The sequence below is a fragment of the Carcharodon carcharias genome, chromosome X (assembly GCF_017639515.1).
Source record: "Carcharodon carcharias isolate sCarCar2 chromosome X, sCarCar2.pri, whole genome shotgun sequence".
NCBI classification, from domain to species: domain Eukaryota; kingdom Metazoa; phylum Chordata; class Chondrichthyes; order Lamniformes; family Lamnidae; genus Carcharodon; species Carcharodon carcharias.
In genome coordinates this window covers 6,753,719-6,769,542 of record NC_054507.1, presented here as the reverse complement: position 1 = coordinate 6,769,542, position 15,824 = coordinate 6,753,719, and the positions used below count along the sequence as shown (strand labels likewise).

General features: G+C 46.6%; 1 protein-coding gene across 3 annotated transcripts in view; it reads left to right on the top strand.

Annotated features, from left to right (window-relative positions):
* Positions 1–15,824, top strand: part of spryd3 (SPRY domain containing 3) — a 301,493-nt gene that overhangs the window by 242,724 nt on the left and 42,945 nt on the right. For all 3 annotated transcript variants that reach the window (XM_041180447.1, XM_041180448.1, XM_041180446.1), the window contains exon 8: positions 753–810. In XM_041180447.1, the coding sequence (XP_041036381.1) occupies positions 753–810 (58 nt within the window). The remainder of the gene's footprint in view (positions 1–752; positions 811–15,824) is intronic.

Sequence of the window (15,824 nt, the reverse complement as noted above, 5' to 3'; positions counted from 1 at the left end):
GACAGTGTAGACGGAGCTTTACTCTGTATCTAACCACGTGCTGTACCTGCCCTGTGAGTGTTTGATGGGGACAGTGTAGGGGGAGCTTTACTCTGTACCTAACCCCGTGCTGTACCTGTCCTGGGAGTGTTTGATGGGGACAGTGTAGAGGGAGCTTTACTCTGTAACTAACCCCGTGTTGTACCTGTCCTGGGCGTGTTTGATGGGGACAGTGTAGAGGGAACTTTACTCTGTATCTAACCCCGTGCTGTACCTGTCCTGGGCGTGTTTGATGGGGACAGTGTAGAGGGAGCTTTACTCTGTATCTAACTCCGTGCTGTACCTGTCCTGGGCGTGTTTGATGGGGACAGTGTAGAGAGCGCTTTACTCTTTATCTAACCCCGTGCTCTACCTGTCCTGGGAGTGTTTAATAGGACAGTGTCGGCAGAGATTTACTGTATATTCTTACAAATTTTCCATTCAAACTGAAAAAGGCTAAATTGCTGCACCCTAAACACAAGACGACAATCTGTAATGAGTTCTGTGGAAGGGTCATGAGGACTCGAAACGTCAACTCTTTTCTTCTCCGCCGATGCTGCCAGACCTGCTGAGTTTTTCCAGGTAATTCTGTTTTTGTAATGAAGCCATTCATTCTTGTTGTAGAATAGGCAAGTCCTGGGTTTTGTGAATTGATGTTCAGAGGTTGGTACCTCCTTGCTCCACAGAAAAGCCCTCAACCAAATATTTGATTGCTTTTCATTTCCTTTTTTTAGGACTACCCAAAAAACCGGCATCCAGGCTGGAGTCGAGGATCAGTGGCTTATCATGCAGGTATGGAACTGAAGTCTTAGCATTTCTGGGAGCCTAGGTCAATGCTCCTCCAAACGATTCTCTGCAACTGTGTGAGGACCAGGGCAGGATCTGGCCTTTGCACATTTGCATTGCTAAATTAACACTGCAGTGTGTTTTGTGTTTATACAGACCAATTCTGTTCTTTCCAAACACCCTAGTCCCCCTTTCAAACTGACACATGGCATTGACTGTAATACTTTTCATTGGTGGATCTCCCCAGGTGGTACAGTGTGGGAAAATGTTCAAGGAGGTAAATGAGAGTCGTGTTAAAGAGGAAAGATTGATATAACAGAGATCAAGGTATGTCATGTTTGAATGTGCAGGAGGTGGGATGTAATGGTGAGGGAAGACAAATCCAGAAGAGAGTGAGGTAATGAGAGTGAATGGGTGTGCAATTGAGCCATGTGGGTGGGCCCAGAGAGAGAACTTTAAGAACAAGAGTGTACTGGAGCAGAATGAGAATGAGATCACTGAAAGCGAGCATGCAGGTGCAGCAAGCAGTTAAGAAGACAAATAGTATGTTGGCCTTCATTGCGAGAGGATGTGAGTACAGGAACAAGGATGTCTCACTGCAGCTGTACAGGGCCTTGATGAGACCACACCTGGAGTATTGTGTGCAGTTTTGGTCTCTTTTACCTAAGAAAGGATATACTTGCCATTGAGGGAGTGCAGTGAAGGTTCACCAGACTGATTCCTGGGATGGCAGGATTGTCATATGAGGAGAGATTGGGTCAACTAGGCCTGTATTCAGTTTAGAAGAGTGAGAGGGGATCTCATTGAAATTAATAAAATTCTGACCAGGCGGGACAGACTGGATCCAGGGAAGATGTTTCCTCTGGTTGGGGTTGGGGTCTAGAAGAAGAGGTCACAATCTCAGGATAGGGGGTAGGCCATTTAGGACTGAGATGAGCTAAGCCTGGCAAGGGTGGCAGATCAAAACGAGGAGGAGCGGTAGCACACGTTAGTCAGTAGGCACCAATTAGCTGGCTGTAGTGAGCCAATGGAGGAGCAGGTTTTCTGTGTCAGAGGGGTTGACGTCAATGGATTTGAGTGGGCTAAGCAAGAGTGGTGGTGTGGAGCCCAAGGCAAGGGCTAAGAGGGAGCAGGTAAGCTGCCCAGTAATCATGGCAAGACTGCAGGCTATGTAGAAATTATTTTTTAGAGAAAAGAAAAATATGCAAAATTAAACATACAAACTAATGAATTTAAAAGTTCAGCATCGGTTTACCACAATGAAAAAGATCCGTTGGTGAAAAACAAGCTTGTGGTGGAGCGCTGAGAGCACCACAGTGCCACCAGTTGTTCAATTGTTGTAATTACAATATGACCAGTTTGCATCCGAGTGTAGAACTGTACAGGAATGTATTATGACATGAAATGCGACAAGAGATTTGGTTTTGTGAGCAGAAAATGTATGTAAGCCGTACAATTTCCAATAAGCATCGATTTCTAACGAGTGCACCACTTCCCTGCAACGTTTATGTGAATAGTACCTGACATCACTACAGTTCAGCTCCCAGGATTTGATCTTGACAGCATCATTCTCTGCGACTGTTCCTGCCACCGGCAAAAGGAGAAATTGGAAACGGTACAATGTTCCACTATCTGGGGAGTTCAAATTTTTGCATCTAATATATGTTGGCAAAGAGTGCCACCTCAAAGGCATTCATAAAGCAAAGAAATGTGCTAACTTTAGTCATGCTACTTGCATTGAATTTAGTGAATGGGGCTGTTACATTTTAGGGTCTTCTCTACCATCACCGTGGCTTATTTTATCTCTCATCTTAGACCACCCTTGTAGCCAGCTGCCAACTCCCCAGCATTTCAAGAGGGTCTGTACCTTTGTCTTGTCAGTATTGTGCCAGGGGTTGAACAGCAAGCGTTGTCTGATTATTTTTTAGCTCCTGCATCTCCACTCCAGTCTTTAGAATTGGTAGAGCATCAGATTGGGCCTTGTTTTACTTTTAAAATAGCCAGTGAGTTTATTTTGCACAGGATAGAGAAGCACTTCAGCGACCGCTGCATAAATTAGTTACAGCGGACATACTTCCACCCAACTGCTCAAGTGGACAAAATAAGATTGCAAGCAAGAACTAAGCTCTTTGTAAATATTTTTAAAAATAGTTTTGTGACCCTGTCCAGCCTTTCAAGCAGCTCATTAATAGCAGGTGAAGGTTTTAACAGAGTTTTGCTGCAGTCCCTGGGTTTGCTGGTACATTGACGTACAGGAGGTTAACTGTGTCAAAGGTTGCCAAAGAGGGAGGGGTGGGGGGAAGGAAGATGTTTGTGACTTTGATTAGGGTTGTGGGAGGGGTGGGAACCCGATTGGAGGGATTCAAACATAGAGTTGTGAGGAAGTTGGATGTTGATTTCAGAAGCGACCACATGCTCAATGACTTTAGAGAGGTAAAGAGGATTGGAGAGTTGCAAGAAGGTGGTAGTTTGCAAGAACAGAGGGGTCAAGGATGTTTGTTTTGGGAGGGGTGGGGGGGTAAATGCCGGTGTGATGGCTGCAGATTTAAAGTGGCGGTATGCAGTACCTGAGGAGAGGGAACTGTTAACAATGTCAACTAACATGGAGATCTGGAAGAGACGTTTGGTCAGCAGTTGAGTGGGAATAGGGTCGAGAGAGCAGGAGGTTGGATCTCTTGGACAAGAGCTTAGAACAGACATGAGGGGAGATGGGGGAAAAACTAGAAAAAGATGTGGGTTCAGGAGGGGTACGCTTGGCTTGGTTGTCAAGGGGAAGTGACTGACACTTCAGTGCAGTACTGAGGGAGTGTTGCACTGTTGGTGGTGCCGTCTTTCAGGTGAAATGTTAAGCCGCCGGTGTTCTCAGGTGGATGTAAAGGAAGAGCAGGGGAATTCTCTTCAGTGTGCTGACCAATATTGCTCTGTCAACCAACATCACTGAAACAGATTATATCTGGTAATTTACCTCCTGACTGTTAGGCCTTACTGTGTGTAAATTACAACAGTAACTACACTACAAAAAAGTACTTCATTAGTTGTAAAGCATTTTGGGATATCCTGAAAAGCGCGATATAAATGCAAGTCTGTCCTTTCTTTGTTTCCTTCCCTCCTTCCTTGGATTAAGAGAGAAGGAACAGGAAGGGAAGCCACAGAGAAGGAAGTTGCCCTATCAGCATAATTCTCTCATACTCTTTAAATAAGTGAGCACAAAGAGCTCCAAGGAGGGAAATACAAAAAAAAAAGTTCCGCAGAAACATTCCAGTTTTCTAGACCGCACTTTAATTCTCCTTCCAAATAAACATCAAACTCCCAAGTTTGGTGAGCAGTGAGGTGAGCTTTGGGACTAATGCCTGAGACTGGGAAAAGGTCTTCAGTGAAGTGAATCCCAGGTGACAGGGCAGCAATGCTGTCTAATTAAATTACAGCTCAAATAAGGACTAACCTGATGTGGCATGCATTTGTCATAATCACTAGATGAAACATGCAGAGCGGCTTGATGTTTCTGTAGCGTCTTATATGTTAATGAGACTGTCTAATCTCTGCTGTGTGCCAGGACACTAGAGCTCTCTGCTGCCCAGTATGTTGAATTCTTTTGCAATAGTTGTTATTGTGACAAGGCTTTCGTGCTGTACAGAAAGGAAGTGAGAAATCTGTTCCCACCCACTATGCATCTAACTGGGTCTATAATTGTTCTCTGCTCGTATCCATAGTGACCAGAGAAACATTTACAAACACTCAGAGCAGCTGGATGTGGACAGATGGCAGTATGTGTTCAGATGAAATCCTGGCTATGAAATCCCATACAAAAATTCCAATTGAAGAGACAGGATGTGAAGGGACTGGGAGGGAAGTTGATGAGTGCATTGATTGAGAGGATGACAAAAAATGGGAGTGTTATCACAACCACTCTTAACTTGTTTGTTCCAAAGTCCAAAGATTTAAATGAAAATAGTTTTGCTGCCAGTCAACAGAGTAGCAATATCCTTTAGCATTTCCAAAGCTAATTCGAAATGATGTTCCCACACAAAAGGTCAGCGATACCCCACACAATGAAGAAATAAGACCAAGTCCCGGCTTCTATTCTTAACAATTTGCTGCCCTGTCAACAATTTAACAAGTTCTTTAACAAATCCAGAAAATGCTGGAAATGCTCAGCAGGTCAGACAGCATCAGTGGAGAGAGAAACAGAGTTAATATTACGGGTCTGTGGCATTAACTGTGACCCCGTCTCCAGAGATGCTGTCTGACCTGCTGAACATTTCCAGCATTTTCTGGTTTTATTTTAGATTTGCAGGGTTTTGCTTTTGTACAAATATTTTCTTCACTTGGGTATTGTAAGGATGAGATAATCATTGGAACAGGAGCTCACATCTCTAATTCACTCACTGGAAGAATTAGCCCTAAATCAATAACAAAAGCCTGGCTGCAAACTGGCAAAGAGGAGAAAATCCATATATTGGAATGTGATATATTTCAGAGGAGAGGTAGTAAAGATAGGAAAGGAAGTGGAATAGCAACATTGGTGGAAGAATACAAACGGCAGAGGCAGTTGGTTGAAGAATACAGACTGCAGAGGGAGTTGGTTGAAGAATGCAGACTGCAGAGGGAGCTGGTTGAAGAATACAGACTGCAGAGGGAGTTGGTTGAAGAATACAGACTGCAGAGGGAGATGGTTGAAGAATACAGGCTGCAGAGGGAGATGGTTGAAGAATACAGACTGCAGAGGGAGTTGGTTGAAGAATACAGACTGCAGAGGGAGTTGGTTGAAGAATACAGGCTGCAGAGGGAGTTGGTTGAAGAATACAGGCTGCAGAGGGAGATGGTTGAAGAATACAGACTGCAGAGGGAGTTGGTTGAAGAATACAGGCTGCAGAGGGAGTTGGTTGAAGAATACAGGCTGCAGAGGGAGTTGGTTGAAGAATACAGGCTGCAGATGGAGTTGGTTGAAGAATACAGACTGCAGAGGGAGTTGGTTGAAGAATACAGACTGCAGAGGGAGTTGGTTGAAGAATACAGGCTGCAGAGGGAGTTGGTTGAAGAATACAGGCTGCAGAGGGAGTTGGTTGAAGAATACAGGCTGCAGAGGGAGTTGGTTGAAGAATACAGACTGCAGAGGGAGTTGGTTGAAGAATACAGACTGCAGAGGGAGTTGGTTGAAGAATACAGACTGCAGAGGGAGTTGGTTGAAGAATACAGGCTGCAGAGGGAGTTGGTTGAAGAATACAGGCTGCAGAGGGAGTTGGTTGAAGAATACAGGCTGCAGAGGGAGTTGGTTGAAGAATACAGGCTGCAGAGGGAGTTGGTTGAAGAATACAGGCTGCAGAGGGAGTTGGTTGAAGAATACAGACTGCAAAGGGAGTTGGTTGAAGAATACAGGCTGCAGAGGGAGTTGGTTGAAGATTACAGACTGCAGAGGGAGTTGGTTGAAGAATACAGACTGCAGAGGGAGTTGGTTGAAGAATACAGACTGCAGAGGGAGTTGGTTGAAGAATACAGGCTGCAGAGGGAGTTGGTTGAAGAATACAGGCTGCAGAGGGAGTTGGTTGAAGAATACAGGCTGCAGAGGGAGTCGGTTGAAGAATACAGGCTGCAGAGGGAGTCAGTTGAAGAATACAGACTGCAGAGGGAGTCGGTTGAAGAATACAGACTGCAGAGGGAGTCGGTTGAAAAGTACAGACTGCAGAGGGAGTCGGTTGAAGAGTACAGACTGCAGAGGGAGTCGGTTGAAGAGTACAGACTGCAGAGGGAGTCGGTTGAAGAGTACAGACTGCAGAGGGAGTCGGTTGAAGAGTACAGACTGCAGAGGGAGTCGGTTGAAGAGTACAGACTGCAGAGGGAGTCGGTTGAAGAGTACAGACTGCAGAGGGAGTCGGTTGAAGAGTACAGACTGCAGAGGGAGTCGGTTGAAGAGTACAGACTGCAGAGGGAGTCGGTTGAAGAGTACAGACTGCAGAGGGAGTCGGTTGAAGAGTACAGACTGCAGAGGGAGTCGGTTGAAGAGTACAGACTGCAGAGGGAGTCGGTTGAAGAGTACAGACTGCAGAGGGAGTCGGTTGAAGAGTACAGACTGCAGAGGGAGTCGGTTGAAGAGTACAGACTGCAGAGGGAGTCGGTTGAAGAGTACAGACTGCAGAGGGAGTCGGTTGAAGAGTACAGACTGCAGAGGGAGTCGGTTGAAGAGTACAGACTGCAGAGGGAGTCGGTTGAAGAGTACAGACTGCAGAGGGAGTCGGTTGAAGAGTACAGACTGCAGAGGGAGTCGGTTGAAGAGTACAGACTGCAGAGGGAGTCGGTTGAAGAGTACAGACTGCAGAGGGAGTCGGTTGAAGAGTACAGGCTGCAGAGGGAGTCGGTTGAAGAATACAGGCTGCAGAGGGAGTCGGTTGAAGAATACAGGCTGCAGAGGGAGTCGGTTGAAGAATACAGGCTGCAGAGGGAGTCGGTTGAAGAATACAGGCTGCAGAGGGAGTCGGTTGAAGAATACAGGCTGCAGAGGGAGTCGGTTGAAGAATACAGGCTGCAGAGGGAGTCGGTTGAAGAATACAGACTGCAGAGGGAGTCGGTTGAAGAATACAGGCTGCAGAGGGAGTCGGTTGAAGAAGGCTGCAGAGGGAGTTGGTTGAAGATTACAGACTGCAGAGGGAGTTGGTTGAAGAATACAGACTGCAGAGGGAGTTGGTTGAAGAGTACAGACTGCAGAGGGAGTTGGTTAAGAATACAGACTGCAGAGGGAGTTGGTTGAAGAATACAGACTGCAGAGGGAGTTGGTTGAAGAATACAGACTGCAGAGGGAGTTGGTTGAAGAATACAGACTGCAGAGGGAGTTGGTTGAAGAATACAGACTGCAGAGGGAGTTGGTTGAAGAATACAGACTGCAGAGGGAGTTGGTTGAAGAATACAGACTGCAGAGGGAGTTGGTTGCAGAGGAAGGGAATGGGACAGACCTGTTTGGAGCTGAATGATTAAAAAGGACTTGATGCACTAGCTGGGCTGTATTACAGGTCTCCAAACTGTGGCAAAGAAATTGAGGAGGAGATCCGTTTGTAGAGAAATGAGTAAGAAAGGTGGATGGACAGAGAGGGGCACAGGCCTGGTAAATGTGAGTACAACTGCTTGCTCACAAGAAAGATCAAGGCTGACGCTGGTTGGGCTGAATGTCCTGTTTCTGTCATGTAACCTCTGTGTATTTCTGAAGAGAAAGCTAATTCCAGTTAGTTGGGCTTTAGGTTTCTACTTTTGCTTCCCCAAAGTTCAATGTAAGGGTCCCTACTTTATTGCGCCACCAAAACAGAAGGAGAGCAGTGGGGATAGGTGTAGAAATAGGTTGATTGGCAGATTAAATCAATTTTCTTTTGAAAAATATATTTTATTGATAAAATATCTGATAGAACATTACAAAACATTTCTAAATGGCCATCACAAAAAGCACAATCAGATTCAACTTTTCCACATAGATCATGAGGTGCTTCAATACAATCGATGAACATTCCAGACATTTCAATATGGCCATTACAGACAGTCAGACAATGCAGTGGGATTCAAGTTATCGACATAGATCATGTTGTACTCTGAGGTGCTTCAATACAATTATGATACATTTAGTATTCACTCTCCTGACCCTATTGTCTAACCCAGAACTTGACAGTTTGAGACCTAAACTGCATGTCACAGCTGATAGTGCGAAGGCACTCTTTAAGGTCAAGTTTAGCAATGCCAAGAAAATTAAACAGCGAGCTTGAAAAGAATTACCCCTCACTTAAAAATAATTGGCAAAAGAACAAGAGGGGAAATGAGAACTTATTTCACACAAAGGAAGAAAAGAAAGATGCATTTATATAGCACCTTTCACAGCTGCAAGATGTCCCAAAGCACTTTACAGCCAATGAAGTGCAGTCATTGCTGTCACGTAGGAAACTCAGCTGCCAATTTGTGCACAGCAGATTCTCTCCAAAAACAATACGATAATGATCAGATCATTTATTTTTTAATGATGTTGATTGAGGTATAATTATCGGCCAGGACATTTTGAAATTTGAATTTGGAACTAAGTGCCAGCAGTGCATTTTAGGCAGCAACGCTTGTGCTGTTTGGCTGTCTGTGTGTATCCATTATCTTGTAAATAGTCAGATTAAGTCTCGAATCATAGGGCAGGGCCTTTAGGTCAGCGAGTGGGGAGCGGGGCCTGCTCGCCAACACGTAACATGACACGGAATGACATCGGGCGGAACTCCCGGCCTCACCCCGTGTCATTTCCAGTTTCAAGTTGGTGGGGGCGTAGCCAAGTCAGCTGTGCACCCACCGACCTGTCAATGGCCTTTTGAGGCCATTAATAAAACAATTGAGGTGATTGCCAGGGCTGACTATCCAACCTTATGGTTGGCGGGCAGGCCAGGAGCACAGAGATAAAAACAAAAAAACTGCGGATGCTGGAAATCCAAAACAAAAACAGAATTACCTGGAAAAACTCAGCAGGTCTGGCAGCATCGGCGGAGAAGAAAAGAGTTGACATTTCGAGTCCTCATGACCCTTCGACAGAACTTGAGTTCGAGTCCAGGAAAGAGCTGAAATATAAGCTGGTTTAAGGTGTGTGTGTGGGGGGGCGGAGAGATAGAGAGACAGAGAGGTGGAGGGGGTTGGTGTGGTTGTAGGGACAAACAAGCAGTGATAGAAGCAGATCATCAAAAGATGTCAACGACAATAGTACAATAGAACACATAGGTGTTAAAGTTAAAGTTGGTGATATTATCTAAACGAATGTGCTAATTAAGAATGGATGGTAGGGCACTCAAGGTATAGCTCTAGTGGGTTTTTTTTTTATATAATGGAAATAGGTGGGAAAAGGAAAATCTTTATAATTTATTGGAAAAAAAAAGAAGGGGGAAACAGAAAGGGGATGGGGATGGGGGAGGGAGCTCACGACCTAAAGTTGTTGAATTCAATACAAAAACAGAATTACCTGGAAAAACTCAGCAGTTCTGTCGAAGGGTCATGAGGACTCGAAACGTCAACTCTTTTCTTCTCCACCGATGCTGCCAGACCTGCTGAGTTTTTCCAGGTAATTCTGTTTTTGTTTTGGATTTCCAGCATCCGCAGTTTTTTTGTTTTTATCTTGTTGAATTCAATATTCAGTCCGGAAGGCTGTAAAGTCCCTAGTCGGAAGATGAGGTGTTGTTCCTCCAGTTTGCGTTGGGCTTCACTGGAACAATGCAGCAAGCTAAGGACAGACATGTGGGCAAGAGAGCAGGGTGGAGTGTTAAAATGGCAAGCGACAGGGAGGTTTGGGTCATTCTTGCGGACAGACCGCAGGTGTTCTGCAAAGCGGTCGCCCAGTTTACGTTTGGTCTCTCCAATGTAGAGGAGACCACATTGGGAGCAACGAATGCAGTAGACTAAGTTGGGGGAAATGCAAGTGAAATGCTGCTTCACTTGAAAGGAGTGTTTGGGTCCTTGGACGGTGAGGAGAGAGGAAGTGAAGGGGCAGGTGTTGCATCTTTTGCGTGGGCATGGGGTTGTGCCATAGGAGGGGGTTGAGGAGTAGGGGGTGATGGAGGAGTGGACCAGGGTGTCCCGAAGGGAGCGATCCCTACGGAATGCCGATAAGGGGGGTGAAGGGAAGATGTGTTTGGTAGTGGCATCATGCTGGAGTTGGCGGAAATGGCGGAGGATGATCCTTTGAATGCGGAGGCTGGTGGGGTGATAAGTGAAGACAAGGGGGACCCTATCATGTTTCTGGGAGGGAGGAGAAGGAGTGAGGGCGGATGCGCGGGAGATGGGCCGGACACGGTTGAGGGCCCTGTCAACGACCGTGGGTGGAAAACCTCGGTTAAGGAAGAAGGAGGACATGTCAGAGGAACTGTTTTTGAATGTAGTATCATCGGAACAGATGCGACGGAGGCGAAGGAACTGAGAGAATGGGATGGAGTCCTTACAGGAAGTGGGGTGTGAGGAGCTGTAGTTGAGATAGCTGTGGGAGTCGGTGGGTTTGTAATGGATATTGGTGGACAGTCTATCACCAGAGATTGAGACAGAGAGGTCAAGGAAGGGAAGGAAAGTGTCAGAGATGGACCACGTGAAAATGATGGAGGGGTGGAGATTGGAAGCAAAATTAATAAATTTTTCCAAGTCCTGACGAGAGCATGAAGCAGCACCGAAGTAATCATCGATGTACCGGAGAAAGAGTTGTGGAAGGGGGCCGGAGTAGGACTGCAACAAGGAATGTTCCACATACCCCATAAAGAGACAGGCATAGCTGGGCCCCATGCGGGTACCCATAGCCACACCTTTTATTTGGAGGAAGTAAGAGTCCGACTTACCCCACGTGGATTTCAACTGAAATTCCACCCCTCGTGTTTCGAACCCACCCAGGATTACAGGTATCTCCGGGACATAAAACGTTTCTCGGACTGCTGTTCCCGTCACATTCTGAAATCCACTCTCAGTGCCATGCGCCGCCATATGAACACACTCGACCTCTCCCTCCAGCAGCACCGCCGTACCCTTTTTCAAAGCTGCGCGTGCCCCCAGTTTCATTTTATCCTTCGGCTCATCCGACGCCTCAACAAGAAACTTTTTCTCTTTCTCTCAAGTGCTAAGGAACGCAAGCTCCAACAACTCATCGACACCAATACCCATCTAGGACCCTCCACCCCTGCCTGTCCCTCCGTCCCCACCCTTTCTTCCAGTCCCAACCCCAGCCGTGTATTCACTATACCCCCCTGACCTTCCCCTCTCCGATGCTGAATGTTCAGTGCTCAGCAAAGGACTTAGTTTCATACCCTTACGCCCTCACCTCAATGAATTTCGGGCTCGGCATGATACTGAACTCTTCTTCCGCCGTCTTCGTCTCCGGGCTCACTTCTTTGGGCAGGAGTCCTCTCCCAGTTCAACGGATCCTTTTACCCATCTCCAATATTCTCCCTCCACCTGGACCCCTCCCTCTGGATTCTTACCTTCTCTCGATCTTTTCATTGAGAACTGTCGGCGCGACATTAGTCGTCTCAATTTCTCTTCTCCTCTCACCCATTCTAACCTGTCTCTCTCTGAACTTACTGCACTCCATTCTCTCAGGTCCAACCCTGACATTGTCATCAAACCCGCTGACAAGGGTGGTGCTGTTGTTGTCTGGCGCACTGACCTCTACCTCGCGGAGGCTGAGCGTCAACTCGCAGACACTTCCTCCTACCTCTCCCTGGACCATGACCCCACCACTGAACATCAAGCCACTGTTTCCAGGACTGTCACTGACCTCATCTCCTCTGGGGATCTCCCTCCCATAGCTTCCAACCTGATAGTCGCCCAACCTCGGACGGCCCGCTTCTATCTCCTACCCAAAATCCACAAACAGAACTGCCCCGGTAGACCGATCGTCTCAGCTTGCTCCTGCCCCACAGAACTCATTTCTCGTTATCTTGACTCCCTTCTCTCTCCCCTTGTCCAGTCCCTTCCCACCTACATCCGTGATTCCTCTGACACCTTACGTCACATCAACAATTTCCAGTTCCCTGGCCCCTACCGCTTCCTCTTCACCATGGACGTCCAATCCCTCTACACCTCCATCCCCCACCAGGATGGTCTGAGGGCCCTTAGCTTCTTCCTCGAACAGAGGCCCGAACAATCCCCATCCACCACTACTCTCCTCCGTCTGGCTGAACTTGTTCTCACGCTGAACAATTTCTCCTTCAACTCCTCTCACTTCCTCCAAATAAAAGGTGTGGCTATGGGTACCCGCATGGGCCCCAGCTATGCCTGTCTCTTTATGGGGTATGTGGAACATTCCTTGCTGCAGTCCTACTCCGGCCCCCTTCCACAACTCTTTCTCCGGTACATCGATGATTATTTCGGTGCCGCTTCATGCTCTCGTCAGGACTTGGAAAAATTTATTAATTTTGCTTCCAATCTCCACCCCTCCATCATTTTCACGTGGTCCATCTCTGACACTTCCCTTCCCTTCCTTGACCTCTCTGTCTCAATCTCTGGTGATAGACTGTCCACCAATATCCATTACAACCCCACCGACTCCCACAGCTATCTCGACTACAGCTCCTCACACCCCACTTCCTGTAAGGACTCCATCCCATTCTCTCAGTTCCTTCGCCTCCGTCGCATCTGTTCCGATGATGCTACATCCAAAAACAGTTCCTCTGACATGTCCTCCTTCTTCCTTAACCGAGGTTTTCCACCCACGGTCGTTGACAGGGCCCTCAACCGTGTCCGGCCCATCTCCCGCGCATCCGCCCTCACTCCTTCTCCTCCCTCCCAGAAACATGATAGGGTCCCCCTTGTCTTCACTTATCACCCCACCAGCCTCCGCATTCAAAGGATCATCCTCCGCCATTTCCGCCAACTCCAGCATGATGCCACTACCAAACACATCTTCCCTTCACCCCCCTTATCGGCATTCCGTAGGGATCGCTCCCTCCGGGACACCCTGGTCCACTCCTCCATCACCCCCTACTCCTCAACCCCCTCCTATGGCACAACCCCATGCCCACGCAAAAGATGCAACACCTGCCCCTTCACTTCCTCTCTCCTCACCGTCCAAGGACCCAAACACTCCTTTCAAGTGAAGCAGCATTTCACTTGCATTTCCCCCAACTTAGTCTACTGCATTCGTTGCTCCCAATGTGGTCTCCTCTACATTGGAGAGACCAAACGTAAACTGGGCGACCGCTTTGCAGAACACCTGCGGTCTGTCCGCAAGAATGACCCAAACCTCCCTGTCGCTTGCCATTTTAACACTCCACCCTGCTCTCTTGCCCACATGTCTGTCCTTGGCTTGCTGCATTGTTCCAGTGAAGCCCAACGCAAACTGGAGGAACAACACCTCATCTTCCGACTAGGGACTTTACAGCCTTCCGGACTGAATATTGAATTCAACAACTTTAGGTCGTGAGCTCCCTCCCCCATCCCCACCCCCTTTCTGTTTCCCCCTTCTTTTTTATTTCCAATAAATTATAAAGATTTTCCTTTTCCCACCTATTTCCATTATATATAAAAAAAAAACCACTAGAGCTATACCTTGAGTGCCCTACCATCCATTCTTAATTAGCACATTCGTTTAGATAATATCACCAACTTTAACTTTAACACCTATGTGTTCTATTGTACTATTGTCGTTGACATCTTTTAATGATCTGCTTCTATCACTGCTTGTTTGTCCCTACAACCACACCAACTCCCTCCACCTCTCTGTCTCTCTATCTCTCCGCCCCCCACACACACACCTTAAACCAGCTTATATTTCAGCTCTTTCCTGGACTCGAACTCAAGTTCTGTCGAAGGGTCATGAGGACTCGAAACGTCAACTCTTTTCTTCTCCGCCGATGCTGCCAGACCTGCTGAGTTTTTCTAGGTAATTCTGTTTTTGCCAGGAGCACTGGCAGGCTTAAGAAAAAGCATCAAACCTCACCCATGGGCGGGATGAGGTTTCATGAGGGTTTTAAAAAATTTAATAAATGTATGATTTAAAGTGGTGGACATGTCACAACTCGTGACAGTGTCACATGAGAGGACATGTCAGGGAAATTTTCTGAACATTTACCTTCAAAGTTTTAATTCGGAGCCGATCGCCCTGAGGCTGCACTTAGCCTCAGAGAGATCAGTGCATTCTGTCGTGTACAAGCACACTCCTGGCTGAGGGAATCCCCCCCACCCACACAGGAGCACACAGCGCTTCCTGGCAGATGTCAGGCTGGGCAGGTCTTAATTGGCCCACCCACTTAAAACGGCGGCACACCCCCAATCGGGGGTGCCAATCGGAGGTGCGCCTGCCTGCACCCGCTCCTGCACTTCCCCCCTCAACTGGGGGAAAATTCTTCCCATAGAATTTAACAGCACAGGACAGCAATAAGCCCATTGTGCCTTTGCTGGGTCTCTGAAATTTAGTCCCAAACCACAGCTTTTTCACAAACCGTGCAAACGAATTCCCTTCAAGTATATAGTTTCTTTTTTGTACAAGAACTTGCTGTTTTTCTTAATAAAACGTTTCCCCACTAAAGTATTTGAGGTGGAATTTAGTTATAGATGTGGGGAGTTGTGGAAGTTCTAGCATTCAGTTGGATCTATAGCCAAGAGGAAATTGGATTAAAAAGTACTAAGCTCCTGGAGTGGCTCAGGGTGTCTTATAATAACAGAGCTTCTTATGACCTGGAGACCACTACCTGATAGGGTGGTGCAATCAGATTTCAAAGCAACATCCAAAAGGCAGCTGGGCATATACTTGAAGGGAACTCATTTGCAGGGTTTGTGAAAAAGCTGTGGTTTGGGACTAAATTTCAGAGACCCAGCAAAGGCACAATGGGCTGAATGCTGTCCTGTGCTGTTAAATTCTATGATTCGAGACTTAGTCTGACTATTTACGAGATAATGGATACAGACACACAGCAAAACAGCGCAACTTACTGAACCAAAATGGGATTTGAAAGGATCTTTAATGTAGACAGACATCCCAAAGGTATTACAGAGTGTAATCAGACACACTTAGACACTGAGGCAAAGAAGGAGATATTAAGATAGGCGACCTAAAGCTTAGTCAAAAAATTGGATTTTGAAGAGAATTTACTCTCTCCTGACAGACCTTCCCTTCTGTTCTCCCCCCACATCCCCCCTTTCCCTGCTCCTGCAATTGCTTAAAACCCATTACATTTTCCAGTTCTTATGAAAAGTCATCAACCTGAAACGTTAACTGTTTCTCTCTCTGCAGATACTGCCTGACCTGCTGAGTGCTTCCAGCACTTTGTTTCTTTTCCAGATTTCCAGCATCCGCACTATTTTGATTTTGTTGGCAATATGGTTAATTGGTTACATTTTAAAGATTAACCTGAATTCTACAATCAGGGGAGACTGAACTCCAAACTGTATTGAGTGAACAAAGAGAGAGAGAGAGAGCAAGGGACCAGAAATAAAACTGAAGTGAACCTACCACAGGGAATTTGATCGAGTTAGATTACAGAAGAAGGATCAGACAGAAGAAACTTTGAGTGAAATGATAAGCCAGGTGCAAAAGTAATAACTAATCTCTA